The sequence below is a fragment of the Eubalaena glacialis genome, chromosome 2, assembly GCF_028564815.1.
Source record: "Eubalaena glacialis isolate mEubGla1 chromosome 2, mEubGla1.1.hap2.+ XY, whole genome shotgun sequence".
Lineage (NCBI taxonomy): Eukaryota > Metazoa > Chordata > Mammalia > Artiodactyla > Balaenidae > Eubalaena > Eubalaena glacialis.
The window spans coordinates 180,070,169-180,087,531 of record NC_083717.1 but is presented as its reverse complement, the minus strand read 5'-3'; the positions used below and the strand labels follow the sequence as shown (position 1 = coordinate 180,087,531).

Sequence of the window (17,363 nt, the reverse complement as noted above, 5' to 3'; positions counted from 1 at the left end):
CTTGGGAAATATTCTGCTAAAGAAAATTTCTCTGTTCTGGATGCTTCTGTCAAGTTGCCTCAATGCAGGGCTTCCCAGTATAAGATTTACTTCTGGGTGACTTTCTATGAAGCTGTGTTCCATTCTTGTTTAAACTTCTCTGTTTCCAGTCTAACTCAAAAGTTCAAGCATATCTCGTTCTCTTCTGTTTTCTTTGTTTCTCAGACAGAGAGGTACAAGCCCAGCTGAAAGCCTTCTAATACCTCCAAAAAAAATTTTTTTTTTAAAAAATAAATTTATTTATTTATTTATTTTTGGCTGTGTTGGGTCTTCATTGCTGTGCGTGGGCTTTCCCTAGTTGCGGTGAGCGGGGGCTACTCTTCGTTGTGGTGCGCGGGCGTCTCATTGCGGTGGCTTCTCTTGCTGCGGGGCATGGGCTCTAGGCGCACGGGCTTCAGTAGTTGTGGCACGCGGGCTCAGTAGTTGTGGCGCATGGGCTTAGTTGCTCCGCGGCATGTGGGATCTTCCCGGACCAGGGCTTGAACCCATGTCCCCTGCATTGGCAGACGGAGTCTTAACCACTACTCCACCAGGGAAGTCCCCCCAAAATTCTTAAACCATTGTTCCATCTCTGCTTTCTATACCCCAAAGTCTTTTTCTCAATTATGCTCATCCTTCTCAAAGGCTTTCTTAATTTTTCTTGCTTCTCATTGCCTTTTTTTCTCTTGTAGTTCACACATCTTTTCCCTATATGAGTTCTTAATGCTTATTTCATTATTCTTTATAGTTTTATGTGGATGAGCATCCCTATGGGCTTTCATTACAAATATCTGTCTAAAAAGAAAGAAGGAAAGAAAGGGTGTAACCATTGGGAAAGGGGTTGCTCACCACTTCCCCAATAAAACTCAGGAATTTTTACAGAGATTGACTCAATAATATCCAGGTGCTTTTTTAGCTGCTGACCTAAATCTGGCTGATCTTGGGGGCTTTCTTCAAATCTTCCAACAGGCAAGATAAATAAGGCCACAGAAAATACATGCTTGTTTGTCACTTATCTTGATTCCTGGACATATAGACAGTCATTCCAGGAAGCCCACCAGAAGCTCACAGATGCCTTCTCTCTGGGCTACTCATACCCAAGGTGAGGGCATTTGAAGGCTTTCTTCTCTCCCATACTTCCTGAGTGCTCTTAGATGCTGGTTCCAGTCAACAGTGACATGGCTAAGAGATGCCAGGAAGGACGAGAAAGAGTAAGGAGCTCCTTGATAAGCCACAGTGGGGCGAGTGAGCATTTTACTTACCTTGTGTGTTAGGCGGCTGCATTATGATCATTGCTCCCCAACTCCACCCCTACCAAAGCCCCCCCGCCAGACCCTGGGCAAGGTTCTTGTCTCTCCTAGACAGCTCCAGCCAGGACTTGTCTTTCCCAATTCCTTATCTTCTTTTAGGAGAGCATTCTTAGCAGGAGGCCCACTGTAATCTCACTCTTTCTTTTCCCCTTTTGTTACATGTGTTCCTTCCTGGTGAGGGGCCACAATCTAAAGAAGAGAATTCACCTTCCTTTGAAAAGAACTTGCACCACAGTACGTGGTCTGACTTCCTTCCCCCCTTCATAGTGGAATAATTACTGAGCTATCGCCAAAATTTTAAGAAAAAACATGGTAACAGAGTTGAGATGATTGGGGTCTTTGAAAGAACCAAATAAACAGCATCCCCTCTTTCCCACCCAAGGTATGTACCAATTGAGAAATAAGACAAAGGAGATGACAGATTCCAACCTAATGTTACTATGTCCCCTCAACACTGGAGAATTTGGCTTATATTTGTGGAAAAATGGGTTTCCTAATACAACCTGAGAATTAGACAGGAGATCACAAGGGGGTACTTCTTGAGGGCAGCTTGTTCCCGAAAGGAAGAAGAGAGGAAGAGGCTGAGTTCTCAGTTCTTGCATCAGAGTCAGAGGCTGGAGAGAGGCCTGTGTGTTACAGCGTGTGGAGCCCCATGAACAAGGGAAAAAGCAGCAGGGATGGGAAGCAACACTTTTTCTATTTGGGGGCTCTTGTGTCTTGACTGCTGTGGACTGTTTGGCCAATGAACTATGACCTTGAACCCTCGTTAGCAAAGGGAGGGAGAAGAGTGAGTCTACCTTTCAGCTGTCTGTAGCCTAGTTACTGTAGTATTATTATTATATGCTTGTGTGTATGATGGTGGAGAGGGCATTTTTGGGTGGGAACATTGTTCATGTTGCTGCTGAAATCTGGGTAAAATAAATTTAGAATTTGGATAGGTGAGCAGCTGGGTGTGGCATCTATCAGGATTGCCAGGAGTTATTCTTTTGATGTGGCTCATCGGGAGGTGTCCCCATCCTCCTCTCCTTACCATGGGCCTGCCTTTCATACCTCAATTAAAGAGAAGGAACATTCTTCAGCCACGGTTACAGCTGGGTGTTTCCTCCATTGGTGTGATCACTTATGTGTTGTTCTGATTTCTGGGACATAGTTTCTGAGTGCTTAGCTAACAAAGATCCAAACATCTTCTATTACAGGTGGCACACTTTTGTATTCCACTTACAATAGTTACAAGAATATTCCTTTCTTCTCTACCAGGTGATATTTTTAATCACTGGGATGTCATTAGGTAATAACTTTGCCTTCAATGGTCAGACCAGGGCTGGGCACCATGGACAGCGCCACAAAGACTGTTTTTGGCCAAAGACTCAGATGTTCCCACCCCGCCCCAGCCAACTAGACTTCGTGTGCATGAGGAAGGAACTTTCTCTCTTTTTAACTCCTGTGTCCCTTGCAACTAGAACAACCCCTGACATGTAAAAGGTTCTTAATAATTATGTGCTGAATGAATTACCTGGTTGAATTTTAAGTGCAAAAAAATCTTGTGTTCCAATAGAGAATTATCTTCAAATGTTAAAAGCCACGGAATTTTTGAACAGAAAACTTTCAAAGATTTTAATTAAACTGTTCCTGGAGTGGAACAGCTGAGAATTATGATTATTTCTGGATTTTAATTTTTCTTCATCCCAGGTGCACCTATGTTGGCATTTCAGTGATAAAAACAATTTAATTGTATACACCAAAAGCTTTTTCAAAAACTTTGCATGGCCATACCAGCAAAGCACTGAACTGGCCAAAAATCTGTTGGATGCTGCAACGTGGCTCAGAGTCAGATGTTAGATATAACTTTTTTTTTTTTTTTTTTTTGGTATAGATACTATCCTGCTTTTGAGTAGGACATTTTCAGTAGGCTCCACGGAGATTTTACTGCACGATTCTTACTAATGTGTGTTTATAGTATCTCTGCCATGGAGATTATAGGCAAATGGTGTTTAACAGCTCTCCTCATAGTTCATAGAATTGCTGGTACTACACGGCGGCTATTCGTTGTGATGTTGAAGCCACTAGTTAGAATTGGACTTTTAAAAAAGAAATCTTTGTGAAAAACGTAATAGTATCAGAAAATAAAGTCACCTCTTTTGTGAGGCAGCTCCTATTATCTTTCCATTTTGAGAAATCATTCTCAGTTCAATTGTATTACCATGGTGATGTGTTTGCATTTCAACAAAACAAAACTGAACCATAAACTAGAGGTCTGCATGTCTAGCTCCTGTCCTAGGGTTTTATTGCAGTGTCTTTATTATTGAATAAAATCCCCAATGTCCTGGCTAAAAATCACAGCAAATAAACAGTTTCTCAGCCATACACAACAATCTGGATTGCTAATCTCAGAATTCTAAGAAATCTCATAAAAGTGAAAAGAAGAATAGATATTAGAGAGGGGTAAAAAATCAAAAAAGAAATAGCCCACAAATGAATAGAAGTATACTTGTTCTCTAAAATAAGATTGTGGAAGTAAACAAACAGGGGAAGACCACTATGCTTGATGAGAACTGGATGTGTGGCTTAGCCCTCTGAGGTCTGAAACAAGTAAACACTACCAGAATTGTCAGCACATGAATCCTCTCTCAAAGGAGAGCTCTTAGAGCTGGCTCCCCTGCCTCCTATTTATGAAATGTATTTTGCTCTTTGGAACAATTGCACATAATTTTGACAACTAAAAGAACTGTACAGGAGGTGTGGTTTGAGTTCCTCAAAAATTCCTACAGTTAGTGCCAATCGGACGCGGGAAATAGTATTGCATGATACCATTTGCATAAGGAGAAGGAAAAACCACATCATCTATTCTAATCAAAAAAGTGTGAAAACAAGATTTGGATAGATATGTACAACTATTCTATCACTTCTGCCCAAATATTGTATCAAACCATCTCTTCCCAGATAACAGTTTTGTTAGCCTAAAAACACATTAGCTCAGTCAGATCTGGGCTCTCACAAAGCTTTTTGCTAGCTGCTCTGCCTACTGGTAAATAAGCAATGGGATTTTGCCTAGCAACCCCACCATGGAAACACAGCTTGACTCCCTAAGTGGTGGGGGAGTTAGGGGGTGGGTCAAGGAACCCAGGGGCTGTGCCTTTCAGGGACCCTCTGCAGCTGGTTCCTGACACCACAACCATTATAGGCAATTCTTGTCAGTTTCACAAGGATGATGAAAAACTTGGGGGAAATTAATTAAAAGGCAAATAAAAAAACTTCCAAGATTGTGAGCTGAGACTGTCTCAGAGCTCAGTCCCGAGTCAGCACAAAGGAACCAAGGGAGAATGAGGACTTTTTTCTTATTGAAAAGGAGGTAATTATATCTATCCAGGAAGGGAAAACCAGCAGTGACCACCTGAAGCTAAACAAAGATTATCTTAAGCCAGATGTGAGGGACCATTCCTCAGTAGCAAAGGGCAACATTAAATCCGGGAATGTCCACATTTAAGGAAAGCCTTGAACTTTTACATCAAAGATGATTGCTAACAATCATCAAGCATTTAGCAGGCAGTGCGCTGAGCTTTTACACACTTATTTAATCTTCCGAACAATCCTATGAGGTGGATTCTCTTACCTCCATTTTTAGAGGAAGAAACTGATGCACAGAAAAATTGAGAATCTTGCCCAAGGTCACTCAGTCATTTAGCAGCAGGGATGGGATGTGTCTCAAGCAGGCTGCCCCTAGACGCCAAGTTCTTAAACACCATTTTACCGTAGTAGTGAATGGGTGCAGAGCTAATGAGGGTAAGAAGCCCAGAGATCACTGGATGACGTGTTTGTGGTTCCAGCTTGAAAGCTACAGTTTCAAATGTTCAATTAAGGCAACTGTTCTTTTTTTTTTTTTTTTTAAGTGTCTAGAGGGCAGCAAAAACATGAGTATCCAGAATAACAGATATTGCCAAAATCTTACACCCATATTTCTTCCTTTTATAGTGAAGTATGGGTATACGCGATTTCATACACCTACACACACGCACGCACATGCAAGACACTTGATTTTGTAAGTTCCTAAAATACTCTGATGACTAAATTCTCCAAGGATTCTCTGAGCATCACCCTAGGATGTCTGGAGGAAGCAGCCCAGGGACATGTTGGTTGGCTTGGGCAGTGAGAAGTGGTGAAATGTTTACCTTGCAAATAAACTCTCCAACAGATAATGCAATTAAGACTCCACCATCTAGCCTTTGTTACACACCTTCCTCTCCTCTACCAAACAAATGCTGTCCGGTGCCATCTTCCCTTCTGCCCACCTCCTGGAGCCTGGGAATGTCTCCAGCTTCCTCCGTACATGCTGCTCTCTTTTGCCAATCTCAACCTCATTTGGATTGCAGTTGCATTCGCATCCTAATTTCTGACTTAACTAGTGTCTCACAAACATTTAATTCACTTTAATTTCATTATGCATTTGAGGAGGACGATTTACTGAGGGAGAAAATGATGTTCCCATTGCCGGCAATTAGATTAACTTAATGATCTATGGTAAAAATCTCTTTCTGGGCTTTGGAGTTTTGTACATGTTTACAAACAAAGCTAGGCTAATAATAACAATTTCCTGGATTCTCAGAGGGGCCTTAACTGCCCCCTCAAAGTTCTATAATATCCTATTTGGAAATTCATGAAATGGGTAAAACATTCCTTGTGGTTCTCAGGTAATTTATCTTGTCACAGTACTTGCATTTGTGGAAAAATGGTATTTTCATATGCAGTTTCAAAAATATCAATAAATTATCTTTTTTTTTTTTTCTGATGGCTTTTCTGAGGAGATGGGGAGGGAACTATATAAAAGCATGGATCAATTTATTTTTTCCTGTTCCCACTTTATATACTGAGTACTCTCTTATGAGTTAGAGAACTTGACTCCTTTTTATAAAGGATTGTATGTCTTTAGCTTTTCCTACGAATATTTAGGGCAATATACTGATCCAGGAACTGGAGTGTAAATAGTGCTGATTGAGATTTGTGCAAATAAATATTCTCCACTATTCCTATCATTTACCTGCCCATTCCATTCTGCCGTCTTGAACATGCCTGGGACTCAGGACCCCAGGCAGGTGGGACGGATGGTTTTGAGGCATGATTACAGAGAAGAGCAGCCTCTCCACTCCTTTTCCAGCTCTTTTGTCCCTTGGCGTTTTCCAGTGAAGAGGTGCTACTGATGTTTGTCTCCATAAGTCAAGGAGGAAGAGGAGAATGAGAGGAAGGGAAACAGAATCATCATCAACCTTCCTATCTTGGAGACCTAGTCATCGCCTTGGCTAGCATTTCCTGGTCGAGCTGAGTGGTTGATCGTAGAAGAATCTCTCTTGACCATTTCTGTCCTGGGAAACCTGGCTGATGTGACCCTGCTGGGATGAAAGTTTAGGAATTCCTGGACAGTAACAAGATCGCTCAGTGACAAGTTTTTATTCTCAGTCTTCCTTCCTAGAGGGGAATCAGGAAGGCCTATTCTTCACGGAGGGTAGTCTGGTTTCTTTCCTTAGGGGAGCACTCTGGCAACTTTGAACTGGTGAATCATTGAGTAACTTGAAAGTCGGTTTCCATCACTGCGCACCACACTGAGATCACACCAGAATTCGCATCTTGGCTCTGCCCTTAATTAGCAGCATTTTATACAAGCTCCTTACCCTTGTTGGCTTCTTTTTGCATCTGTAAAATGAGGTGTATGAATGCAAAGTTCTCTCGGTACTCTGGAGGTTCTCTGCTCTCTAAGTTACCGGAAGGCAACGACTAGAAAAGAGATCACATGGTGAGGATTTCCACGACGTAAATGTGTACTTTTGCAGAAACTCAATCTAGGCAATGTACAAAGGTCCAGGCACTCTGATGTTAAATATATATTTATGATGGTATGTGGCTTTGGTTGAGTAATGGTGCTAGGGTCCCCTGATGACAGCCTCTAATGGCAAATTGGGAGCTTTGAGAAGACCTTAAGGGATTATTCAGTTTAGATGCAATGCCAGTGTTGTCTTGAGTGCCATTCAATAGGACACCAGTGTGCCTCCAGTCTATCTCTGGACTCCATGGGCATGATTCTTTTGCTAAACCCCAAGCTAAGTGGGGTTTCTTGCCCAAGGACCCCTAGACCCCCTGAAAACTTCTGAATGTGCATTTGTCTAGGAGAGGGTCCACAGCTTTCATCAGATTCTCACAAAACTGCCCATGACCAAAGAGAGGTTCAAAGCCACTGATGTTTTCTTCTCTACCTCTGTCTTCCGAATCCAGGGTGATGGAGCTGACTTGCCTATCTTTCTTTCTCTTTCGCTGTTCTTTAGAAAAAGCAAGTGAGTCAGACCAAGATCCGGGTCATCTCAACTATCCTGTTCATCTTGGCCGGCTGTGTTGTGTTTGTGACAATCCCCGCCGTCATTTTCAAATACATTGAGGGGTGGACGGCCCTGGAGTCCATTTACTTTGTGGTGGTCACTCTCACCACGGTTGGCTTTGGTGATTTTGTGGCAGGTAAGCACCCTGGGCATCCCAGTTACCAGGTCCCTGGTGGGGAAAATATTCTGTTGGCAGTGCTTTTCCAAACCATGAGAAAAGATGCGGGAGAAGCAAATGAAAAAGGCTCAGCATCACTGCTGCTGTGCACAGGCTTGTTTCAGACCCGTGGTCCTGTGCGATGTAAACAGCAGCAGGCTGCTGCCTTGAAAGGAAGCCAGCCTCTCCCTCCCCAGGTTGCAGATTGCCCTTATCACCATATGAATTATGAGTGAAATGAATTTCTCTTTGGATTTTGGACTTCTGAATTGTATTAAGGCTCCTTGAATCAACTGATAAAGGCTGTATTAGCAAGTGGCAAATATGAAACTCTGGAGAAATTAGCATAGAGTTTAGTCTGCAGTGATCTGCAGATTAAGCTGCCTGACGCTGAGGTGAGAGCCACTGTCTCTGCAAAAGTTGTCCTGGGCATGTCCGGATGCAAGACTTAAGACTCAGGTGACTACCAGGAACTGAAAACCGCCCCGAGGGAATATAATATTATAATGGATTCTGCATGAATGTATATAGGAGAAATAGCCTTCATTGTAAAAATAAATGCCAATGAACTGTGCTTAAGGAAGCAAAAGAAAACCACCATCAAATTCAGCTAGGGACTGGGAGCTTGAAAATTGAGATCAGATCTGACTTCTTACGTGTACCACTTTCCGAGTGTGGTAGGAAGGCAGGAATAGAAGGAGGAGGCCATCCTTCTCTTTCCTAATGGAATAGTTCTAGGTGGTCAGAGAGTTGATCATTTTCTACTTCAAGAAGTGAACACTCTGACCAAGCAACTCTATCATAAGTTATACATTTATAGAGGACAGGGATCTCCTCTCCCGGAATCTGGAAAACAGCAAATTCTGGAGAGGATGTGAAGGCTGGTCAGCAGGTGCATGGGTATCTCCAGGTTAATTCTGGAGTGATTTTGTAGCTATTCCAACTGGGAAGATGAAGACTGAAGTCCACTTTGTAGAAAGAGCAGTTTTAATTTTTTCTTCCTTTTTATTGGCTAAGGACTAAGAACTGCAAAGTCAAAGTGATTAAAAATTGTTTACAAAGAGCCCGAGGCCTGGGACGCCACCAATCTTTCCTCATGCACAGTGCTCAACCATTGTGCAGCCCCTCAGCTTGGGCAAGAGGTCACTTGATGCCATTTGACGAGAGGCCTGAAGCTCTGGAAAGACACCACACAGAGAAATGAGGAAAGTAAGAGGACCACTGTCTGGTTAATTCCTTAGCATCATCCATAGCTGCACGGTGGGAAAACTCAGCTGAGGTTCCAATCCCAGAGCTATCCCAATCCTAGAGCTATCTCACCAACATCTTTAAGTCCCCCAAAGCATCATTTGCACTCTGTTGTACTGCACAGCCCCCTGTGCTAACACTGGCCTGTCTGGAGGACTGTCTTCTGGAGGGCACTTATGGTAAACCCTGCTCTCTAACCAAGCGCTCAGTTCCATCTGTCAATCTGTTCATCTGGGGCACAAACAGCACAGCCTTGGGAATATGAGATTTAAAAAATTACTTGTGATTTAAATTTATTATTTATCCTTATGAGCCACCATGGGCTGTGACCACGTAGCACACACCAGCACACTTGACCTGATGTTTACTTACCTGGTAAGGGTGTGACTGCCACTAGCACTGTTTTTTTTTTTTTTTTAATGATCTTTAACAATGGAAGATTTTAATGGAGCAAATGGGCAAATCTACAGATAAACATGTAGAATTGTTGGAATGTTTTAAAGTCTGTTTTTGTTGTAACTGGGTGAGAGAAAATGGACATGTTTTCCCCATGGGTTTTTGATAACGGTGGTTGTACCTGTAAGTATGTCTCCCACAGAGTACCTTTCTTTTTTTTTCTTTTAGTTTTTATTTTATATTGGAGCAGAGTTGATTAACAATGTTGTGTTAGTTTCAGGTGTACAGCAAAGTGATTCAGTTATACATATACATGTATCTATTCTTTTTCAAATTCTTTTCCCACTTAGGTTATTACAGAATATTGAGCAGGGTTCCCTGCATAGCACTGTTTTAATTCCCTTACTCACCGCAGATTACAGAGCCATATTTCCTTCATCCTGAAGTCTCTGCAGACTCGGGTCTTCTATAATTCACGGTGCTGACTGCAATTGGACCAGGCCCTTCTAAACTGCAGTTTCCAGGGCTTACATAGACCAGTCTGAAGAATGCATGCCTTAGAACACTGGAAGGGTGTCACAACCTTTTGGCAATACTTTTAAGAGCAAAAGGGAAGGATGCCCGTCATTTAAAAAGATACATTAACAAGAGCTGATCGTTGCTGTGATTTGACAGGGCATCAGTTCAGAAATATCGATCAGAACATCGATCACCATGCAGGATCAAGTGCTGGTTTATTTTGTAGCTGACTCACTTTAGGACAGTCTAACAACATTACAAGCATTTTGGACCCTGACTGGGAGCACACACTGAGTTCTGCATTCCAGGCTAGCAGCTGATAAAGGAACAGGCAGCCTTGTTCGCTAGCGCGCCCTAGTGACAATCTTTTTTGGGTGATGGTGACTTGTGAAGGTAAATATTTATTTTTAGATAGCTCCAAGGAGAAAGCTGCAGAGTTCTCTAGCCTAGCGCAGAGATGAAATGAACCTCAAAACCCACTTAATGTTGCAGAAACTCCAACTGTATCCTAGAGAAAGCTGAGCAGGGAGAGTTGCCTGAGAGGGAAAAACAAGGCAGCTACACCAAACCGAGGGGGGTTTGCCACAGAGCCCTTTAGCAAAATTTGGAATTCTAATTTTAAGAAGTGGCTGTAGCTATGGAGACCTCGCGGGCGGCGTTGCAAAGTGGGTTTGGTCACCCCGAAAAGAGCCACAAGCCACAGTGTCTGCCCAGCTGCCTTTGGGAGGTATTCTTGATACCATAAGAGCTCAGTATGGATTCAAGGATGCTAGATGAGGTTACAAACATGCCCCAGTGGGAAAGTCCAGTGATCACTCACCATGTGGTACCGTAATTACCAATCCATGGCTCAAGTTGGTTGTCTTAGAAATGGCCACCTGCCTGCTTCAGTGGGCAACGACATCTCACAGAGTGAGAGCAAGGCTGGTAGTTATTTCATGGCGCCTCCTTACTTCTTTAGGAGAGGGGGCTGGGCTTGGAATCCCTTTTGCATGGCTACCTTAGGCAGTGCCTGTAGGAGGCCTTAGAATAAATAGGCTAATTACTTGGAATAATGACTGGTCCTTTCAATGGGACAGCCAGTCAATGCAGTCAGGCAACTAGTCAATTTGGTCTGATGGATTTTTACTGTAATCCCTATTTGTAAAGGGATTGAACTAGCTGGCCTTGAAGGTCCCTTTTTGTTCTAGCACGGTGATTCGAATTGCTCAGTCTAACTGACCCTATGGATTAGCATCATGTAAACACCACCCCTTGGTTAGCACTATTGCTTGGGTCCGAGTCTCAGGAATACCATTAAGTCTAATATTACTTCCATATATCTACTCATCTCTTGGTAAATGCATGTGTGCTTAAGAAGGAAATGGTTCAAAGAGTTCCAAACCATTCAGGATTATTTAATGATATTTTATTTTTATTAAATTTAAGGCAGTTTAAGAAAAACTTGACAACTGGGCCTGCTCTGTTGTCCTCTAATTCAAGTCATTCATCGTCAAGCTCAGGTTTAGACTAGGTGGATCAAGTTGGCCACTGAATATTTTTTCTTACGAGTATTATGGTTAGTGGTCAAGATTCAGAGGAAGTTAAGCCACAGGTCAGGCTACTTTAGGGAAGAGACACGTCTTTTCCTTGCCATCCCACCGATGTCACATTGTGTATTACAGCAAGCCTAGTAGCTGTTAGATGGTGATGGACAACATTTCTGCTACACAGACTGGGATATGTTTGCTCTGCGAAGACCATATGCTAGATCCTGGTTAAAGTAACGTTTGGTTGTTTTCAGGGGGAAACGCTGGCATCAATTACCGGGAGTGGTATAAGCCCCTAGTGTGGTTTTGGATCCTTGTTGGCCTTGCCTACTTTGCAGCTGTCCTCAGTATGATCGGAGACTGGCTACGGGTTCTGTCCAAAAAGACAAAAGAAGAGGTAGGACCCCCTTCCAGATTCTATGAATGTTCCTCAGATCAGATAAGCTCGTGTTAAGAATTACCTATCTCTATTCTGTGGGCTAGACTGTGTCCTACTAAATGGAGGGCTCCTAGGCATCCTTGTTTTGAATCCTGGAATTGTTTTAAATGCCAGGCTAAATGGAACAGCAGTTATTTCTGGATCCTTTTTTGGCAGGTGCGAAAATCTGATGACCCACCAGCCCACAGCTTCTGGAAAGACTAGTAAACAACAACTTATTTTTAAAAAAGAAATGAAAAGAAAAACAAACAAACATAGCAGAGGTAGATTACAGTTGAGGGAGGTGTGCAATTGTCCCCAGTCAGCAAATATGTGAATTTTTCTCAATTCCGTATGAGACTGAAGTTATTGAACTGTGGCTGGCCATGGGGAAGTGAACTCAAGGGGTCCCTTACACTTATGCCCCCTCTTGGTTGTCAGATCTGTAGAAACAAGTATATCTCTGTGGCCAGGGGCACACAGCCTTTCCTTCCTCAAATAAATGTGCATGGAAACCTACACAGAGGCAAGAAAAGGAAGGCATAAGGAGGAAAGGTAGATTCTGTTTTTTAAAAAAAATGTCCACGTAGTTCATCTGGAAAGAGAGGAAAAGAAATAAGAAAGAAGGAGGGCAAAGTAAAGAGAAGGAAAGTGCTAAAGAAAGGAAAGGAGATAAAACCCAAAGAAACACAAAGAGGGGCAGCCTCTTTAAGAGTGACTGTTCCCTTCCCAGAACGCGGTCATTTGATGTGGAAGGCCCCAGGAGAGCGTTGTTGAATGGAGACGTCTCCCAGATCACTCCTGGGGGCAGTGCTTTAATTTTCCTGGCTTGAATAAGTCATGTCAATGCACTCTCCAGTCTGATTCCCCAGATAGCTAACTGACCTGCTGAAAATCAGCTATAACAAAAGAGAAAGCCACAACATAAACACTGACGTTCCTCAATGCAAAAATCCGAGTTACTCATCTGTACAGGAAAGCATGAGACTTTAACTAATAGCCCTGCTGAAAAAGAGTCCAGAGATTTGGGATTGATCCTCACGCAAAACTTCACTCTAAGGTAGTGTGTTCCGTGGGCTTTGGCAGAACACGCCCCCTTCCTGCACCTTGACCCTGGAAATTTGGTTACCATGTGCCCTGGAGGGTCTTCTTAAACCAGGGTTAGCACAAGGCCATAGCACGGCCCGGATATAGGGTGACCACCTTGACCAGTGTGCCCAGGACTGAGGACTTTCCCTTTTAAAAGCGGGACATTCCCAGGCTAACTGGGACAGGTGGGTCACCTTACCCAGATAGAGATCGATCGTGGAGGGACAGGGAAGGGCAAAGGACCTGCTGAACACCTGCTTTGTGTCTGCTGAACAAGCTAGATGCATGCCTGCCTCACGTAACAGGAAAAAACCCGGTGAGCTAGGCACGACCGCCCCGGAGTTATGCTGGAGGAACGAGGCCAGACGATTAAAAAGGGGGCGGAAACAACGGGAACTCAGGCCTGTCCGACTCCAAACAGTGACCTCTGCCCCAGAATGCCAAACGCCTCTCCCTCAGTCACGGTCTCCAGATCTCAAGCTTGCGTCGGGTTCCCCAGCAGGTGTGCCTTCCCGAGCCACGTTAGACCCGAGCCATTCGGAGGTGGGTGTCTAGGCGGCAGGAAGGGCGAGCCCAGAGGCAGCATCCCGGCCCTCCCCGCTGGGCCATGCGGCCCCGCCCCGGCCTCCTTCCCGCGGGGACCCCCGAGGGCTGCGCGCCTGGGGCGGAGCGGAAATGCCTCAGCGCGCGGCTGTTTTCCCGTCTCTCCGCCAGGTGGGTGAAATCAAGGCGCACGCGGCCGAGTGGAAGGCCAACGTGACGGCGGAGTTCCGGGAGACGCGGCGGCGGCTGAGCGTGGAGATCCACGACAAGCTGCAGCGGGCGGCCACCCTCCGCAGCATGGAGCGCCGGCGCCTGGGCCTGGACCAGAGGGCACACTCGCTCGACATGCTCTCCCCGGAGAAGCGCTCCGTGTTCGCCGCGCTGGACGCGGGCCGCTTCAAGGCCTCGTCCCAGGACAGCATCAACAACCGGCCCAACAACCTGCGCCTGCAGGGCTCCGAGCAGCTCAGCAAACACGGGCAGGGAGCCTCCGAGGACAACATCATCAACAAGTTCGGGTCCACCTCCAGACTCACCAAGAGGAAGAACAAGGACATCAGAAGGACCTTGCCCGAGGATGTTCAGAAGATCTACAGGACCTTCCGGAACTACTCCCTGGATGAGGAGAAGAAAGAGGAGGAGGCGGAAAAGGTGTGCAACCCGGACCACTCCAGCACGGCCGTGCTGACGGACTGCATCCAGCCGCAGGCCGAGATGGAGAATGGCGTGGTCCCCGCCGACACCAAAGACAGGGAGCGCGAGGACAACGCGTTACTTGAAGGCAGAAGCTAAACGGTAAGGACACTGGACTGGACCGAGCGTTGTGGGTTTTGTTTTTGTTGTCTTTTTTTTAATTCACCCTGAGACACGTGCCTTAAACAAGACTTCTCGTTAGTCCGAAATTACATAGCATCGAAGAGTCTATTTCACTGTGCCATAAACGACTGAGAAAGCTTGCTCTGCCAAAAGGAATCAAAGAACAAGGACTTCTCTTTCCATCGCGACCGACCGCAGGACACCCAGGGAGCCTTCGCAGGCATAGGAGGTCACGGCCGCAGAGGTCGAGGGCACGTCCAGGCGATGCTGTGCCCCAGTGAAGCGCCGCCCCGCTATGGCGGGTAGAAAAGGGCAGCTATTCCTTAGACCAGCCGTCTGAAAGGAACAGGTGTGTCTTTTAAATGGAGTCATTTCCTGAACCTACCGTTCGTGATATGTGCGCACACAGAAGGGGACTGGATTGGGGGGTGAAGTGGTACTTGTAACTTGGGTTAGAGTGGACATTTTGGAATGTTGCTCTGAGCTCCAGTTTTGATACAAACCGTTCAGTGCATACCTAGCCTTTCTAAGCTCCAAATGAATGTCCTTGGGACCCGGGAGCACCTGGAATTTGTTGGAAGCAGATCAGAGCACACATATTAAAAGGTGCAATTGCTTTCCTCATTACAAAAGAAAAAAACATCACAAACATATCACACTGTGGATATTACCTTAACCAATGACAGAAGCCTACTGAATTTTGTCTTTCTCACAGGGGCAGGTAGTCCAAAAGAACTTGCAAGCATTGGTGAACACTCAGCCTCAGTCGCTGCATGGTTACAGGCAAAAATCATGCATCTTCCTCAGTGAGTGCAATGGTGAAAATAAACTGGCTTTTGAAACGTTCATGTTCACTTTTCCAGTGGAACTTCTGTTACAATTTGTTTTGATAAGAGGGGGAAAAATACCAAAACTATTGCCTTGCATGATGCCGGCGGCTTGCTGTTCTGTCTAGCTGATCCTAAATTTTTATAGACATCCTGCATGTCTGAGACACACCAAGGAGGACCATGGCATCATTCCATCTCAGGGCTTCTTGTCCCTTTGGGTGTCTTAGGGTAGACATAGTGACCCGAGGCCTAATCTTGCTATCTGCAAACAAAAGGAAAATTAATCCCTCAACCAACCCTTGTACAAGGAGATGGAATTGTTTTCATTGCTTGCAGCTTAAGTGCCATTATTGCCATTTAAAAAAAATAATACTTAAAAGAAGTATTTGAAAGATTTCACTTTCATGTGTGGGTGTTCCTTTATTCCGAAAGCATCACTTATTTTCCTTTGCTCCTTTCTCTCCTCGCACCTGCTAGTCACTAAAATTGGATCACCACTGGGATTGATTGTTTCTAGGCAAACAGTAACCAACAAGTGGTGATAATTATGATTGTTCCATGAGGTTAGAACATCCAGTGAAGGAAAGGGGGGAGTGGCGAGTCATAGGTTTGGAGAGGAAGATTCTAAGTGAATTTTTATCAGAAAGGGAAAAACATGTACTAGGCCAACCATCCTGTGTGTGCCTCAGCCTTTTTCAGAGTTGGCTGGCCATTATACTGGTTCAAACTTAGCTATTTGTGCCACACACTTAAGCATTTGGACCTGGCAACACTGGGAAGTTGCTGGTTATGGGCCTCCCAGGCTCGGTGCCACTGTTTGCAGATGTCACATAACTAATACACAGGATAGATTTATCACAAGATCACAGGACTAGCAGAGACTTCCAGAAACCATCTAATGCTTTCTGGACTTGCAGGGAAAATTATACCCACCACATCCTTGACTACTGGAACCACGGCAGACCTCTTCCTGCCCATTTCCCCAAAATGCACAGCTCTCCCTTGTCTAGAGCACATGCAGCCCTCCTGCCCCCCGCCCCCCCCCCCCCATTTTAAGCTCTATTTAAAGTTTTGGCATTGCTTTTGGGAAGGAGCCAAATAAGAATCAAGTTTGATGAGACCCCTCCTGTCCGAGGTCGATTTCCGTTTACGCCTCCATGGGGCTGTGGCTCACTGGTGACATCCTGTGTCCACATAGTAATAAATAGACACTTGGAAAACGATGTATATGCGGGTGTGGGTGTTGGTTCTTACTATGGGAATCATTCCAGCCTGACATAAAATGTGTTTTAAGAAATTGGTAGATAACTGGGACTTTCTTATTCTGTCAAGTTAAAAGCTTCCTGGTTAAACTGTCCAAGGATCTCATTCATTTGGGTTTCCACCCTCTGTTACTTGGTACCTTCTTTATAATAGTGGGTTAAAATTCTAGACCCTATAGGCAAATCTGGCCAAGCGGCCTCCCTGTCTTGTATCCAGTGGCTTCCATGGGCCAGACTCTAGATGAGGCACTTTATGGGCATGGGCTCACTGAAACCGCCCAGCAATACTCTCCGGGAAGTGTTTGCAAACCCATTATACAGATGAAGACACAGAGGCTCAGGGAAGCTAAGTGAGTAACTTACCTAAGAGCACATAGCAAGAAGGTGGTGGAGCTGGTATTTCAAAGTCTATCTGACCAAAGTCTGCTTTTGACTTTGCTACAGTGTCCATGTCATGCACCCTTGTGAATGTGAGTGTGCGTGTGTTTGTGTGAGCATGTGTGTCTTTCTAGTTTCATGGACACAGCATACAGAGGTGGGGAGAAGATCTTTACTACCAAGACGGTATGAGGTCTTTGTGTAAACATGGCCTAACGAGTTGCCCTTGCAGATGCTTATTGGACATTATTTTGGTTTTAGTTCTGGGAATGCTCTAGGTGGCATCCTTTCTGTATTGTTAAGAATGCCCTTTGAAAGCACGCTTTTGCACTTTACTTGCTTATCCTGCAGGAACTCGGCATACAGCTGGAATAAAACAATTCAAAGCTCTAAGCTGCACACTTTACCAAACAGAACAGGCGTTGGTGTGTGTGTAAATGCTCGCCCAGACGAGTCAAATCACAGTAATATGGAGGGATCGAAAATAGCCC

The 17,363-nt window shown here is 44.6% G+C and overlaps 1 protein-coding gene across 1 annotated transcript in view; it reads left to right on the top strand.

Annotated features, from left to right (window-relative positions):
• KCNK10 (potassium two pore domain channel subfamily K member 10) overlaps positions 1 to 14,378 on the top strand; it is a 133,912-nt gene extending 119,534 nt beyond the window's left edge. The window contains exons 5-7 of the mRNA XM_061182787.1: positions 7,637 to 7,823; positions 11,791 to 11,933; positions 13,758 to 14,378. Of these exons, the coding sequence (XP_061038770.1) occupies positions 7,637 to 7,823; positions 11,791 to 11,933; positions 13,758 to 14,378 (951 nt within the window). The remainder of the gene's footprint in view (positions 1 to 7,636; positions 7,824 to 11,790; positions 11,934 to 13,757) is intronic.
• The last annotated feature ends 2,985 nt before the right edge of the window (positions 14,379 to 17,363 follow it).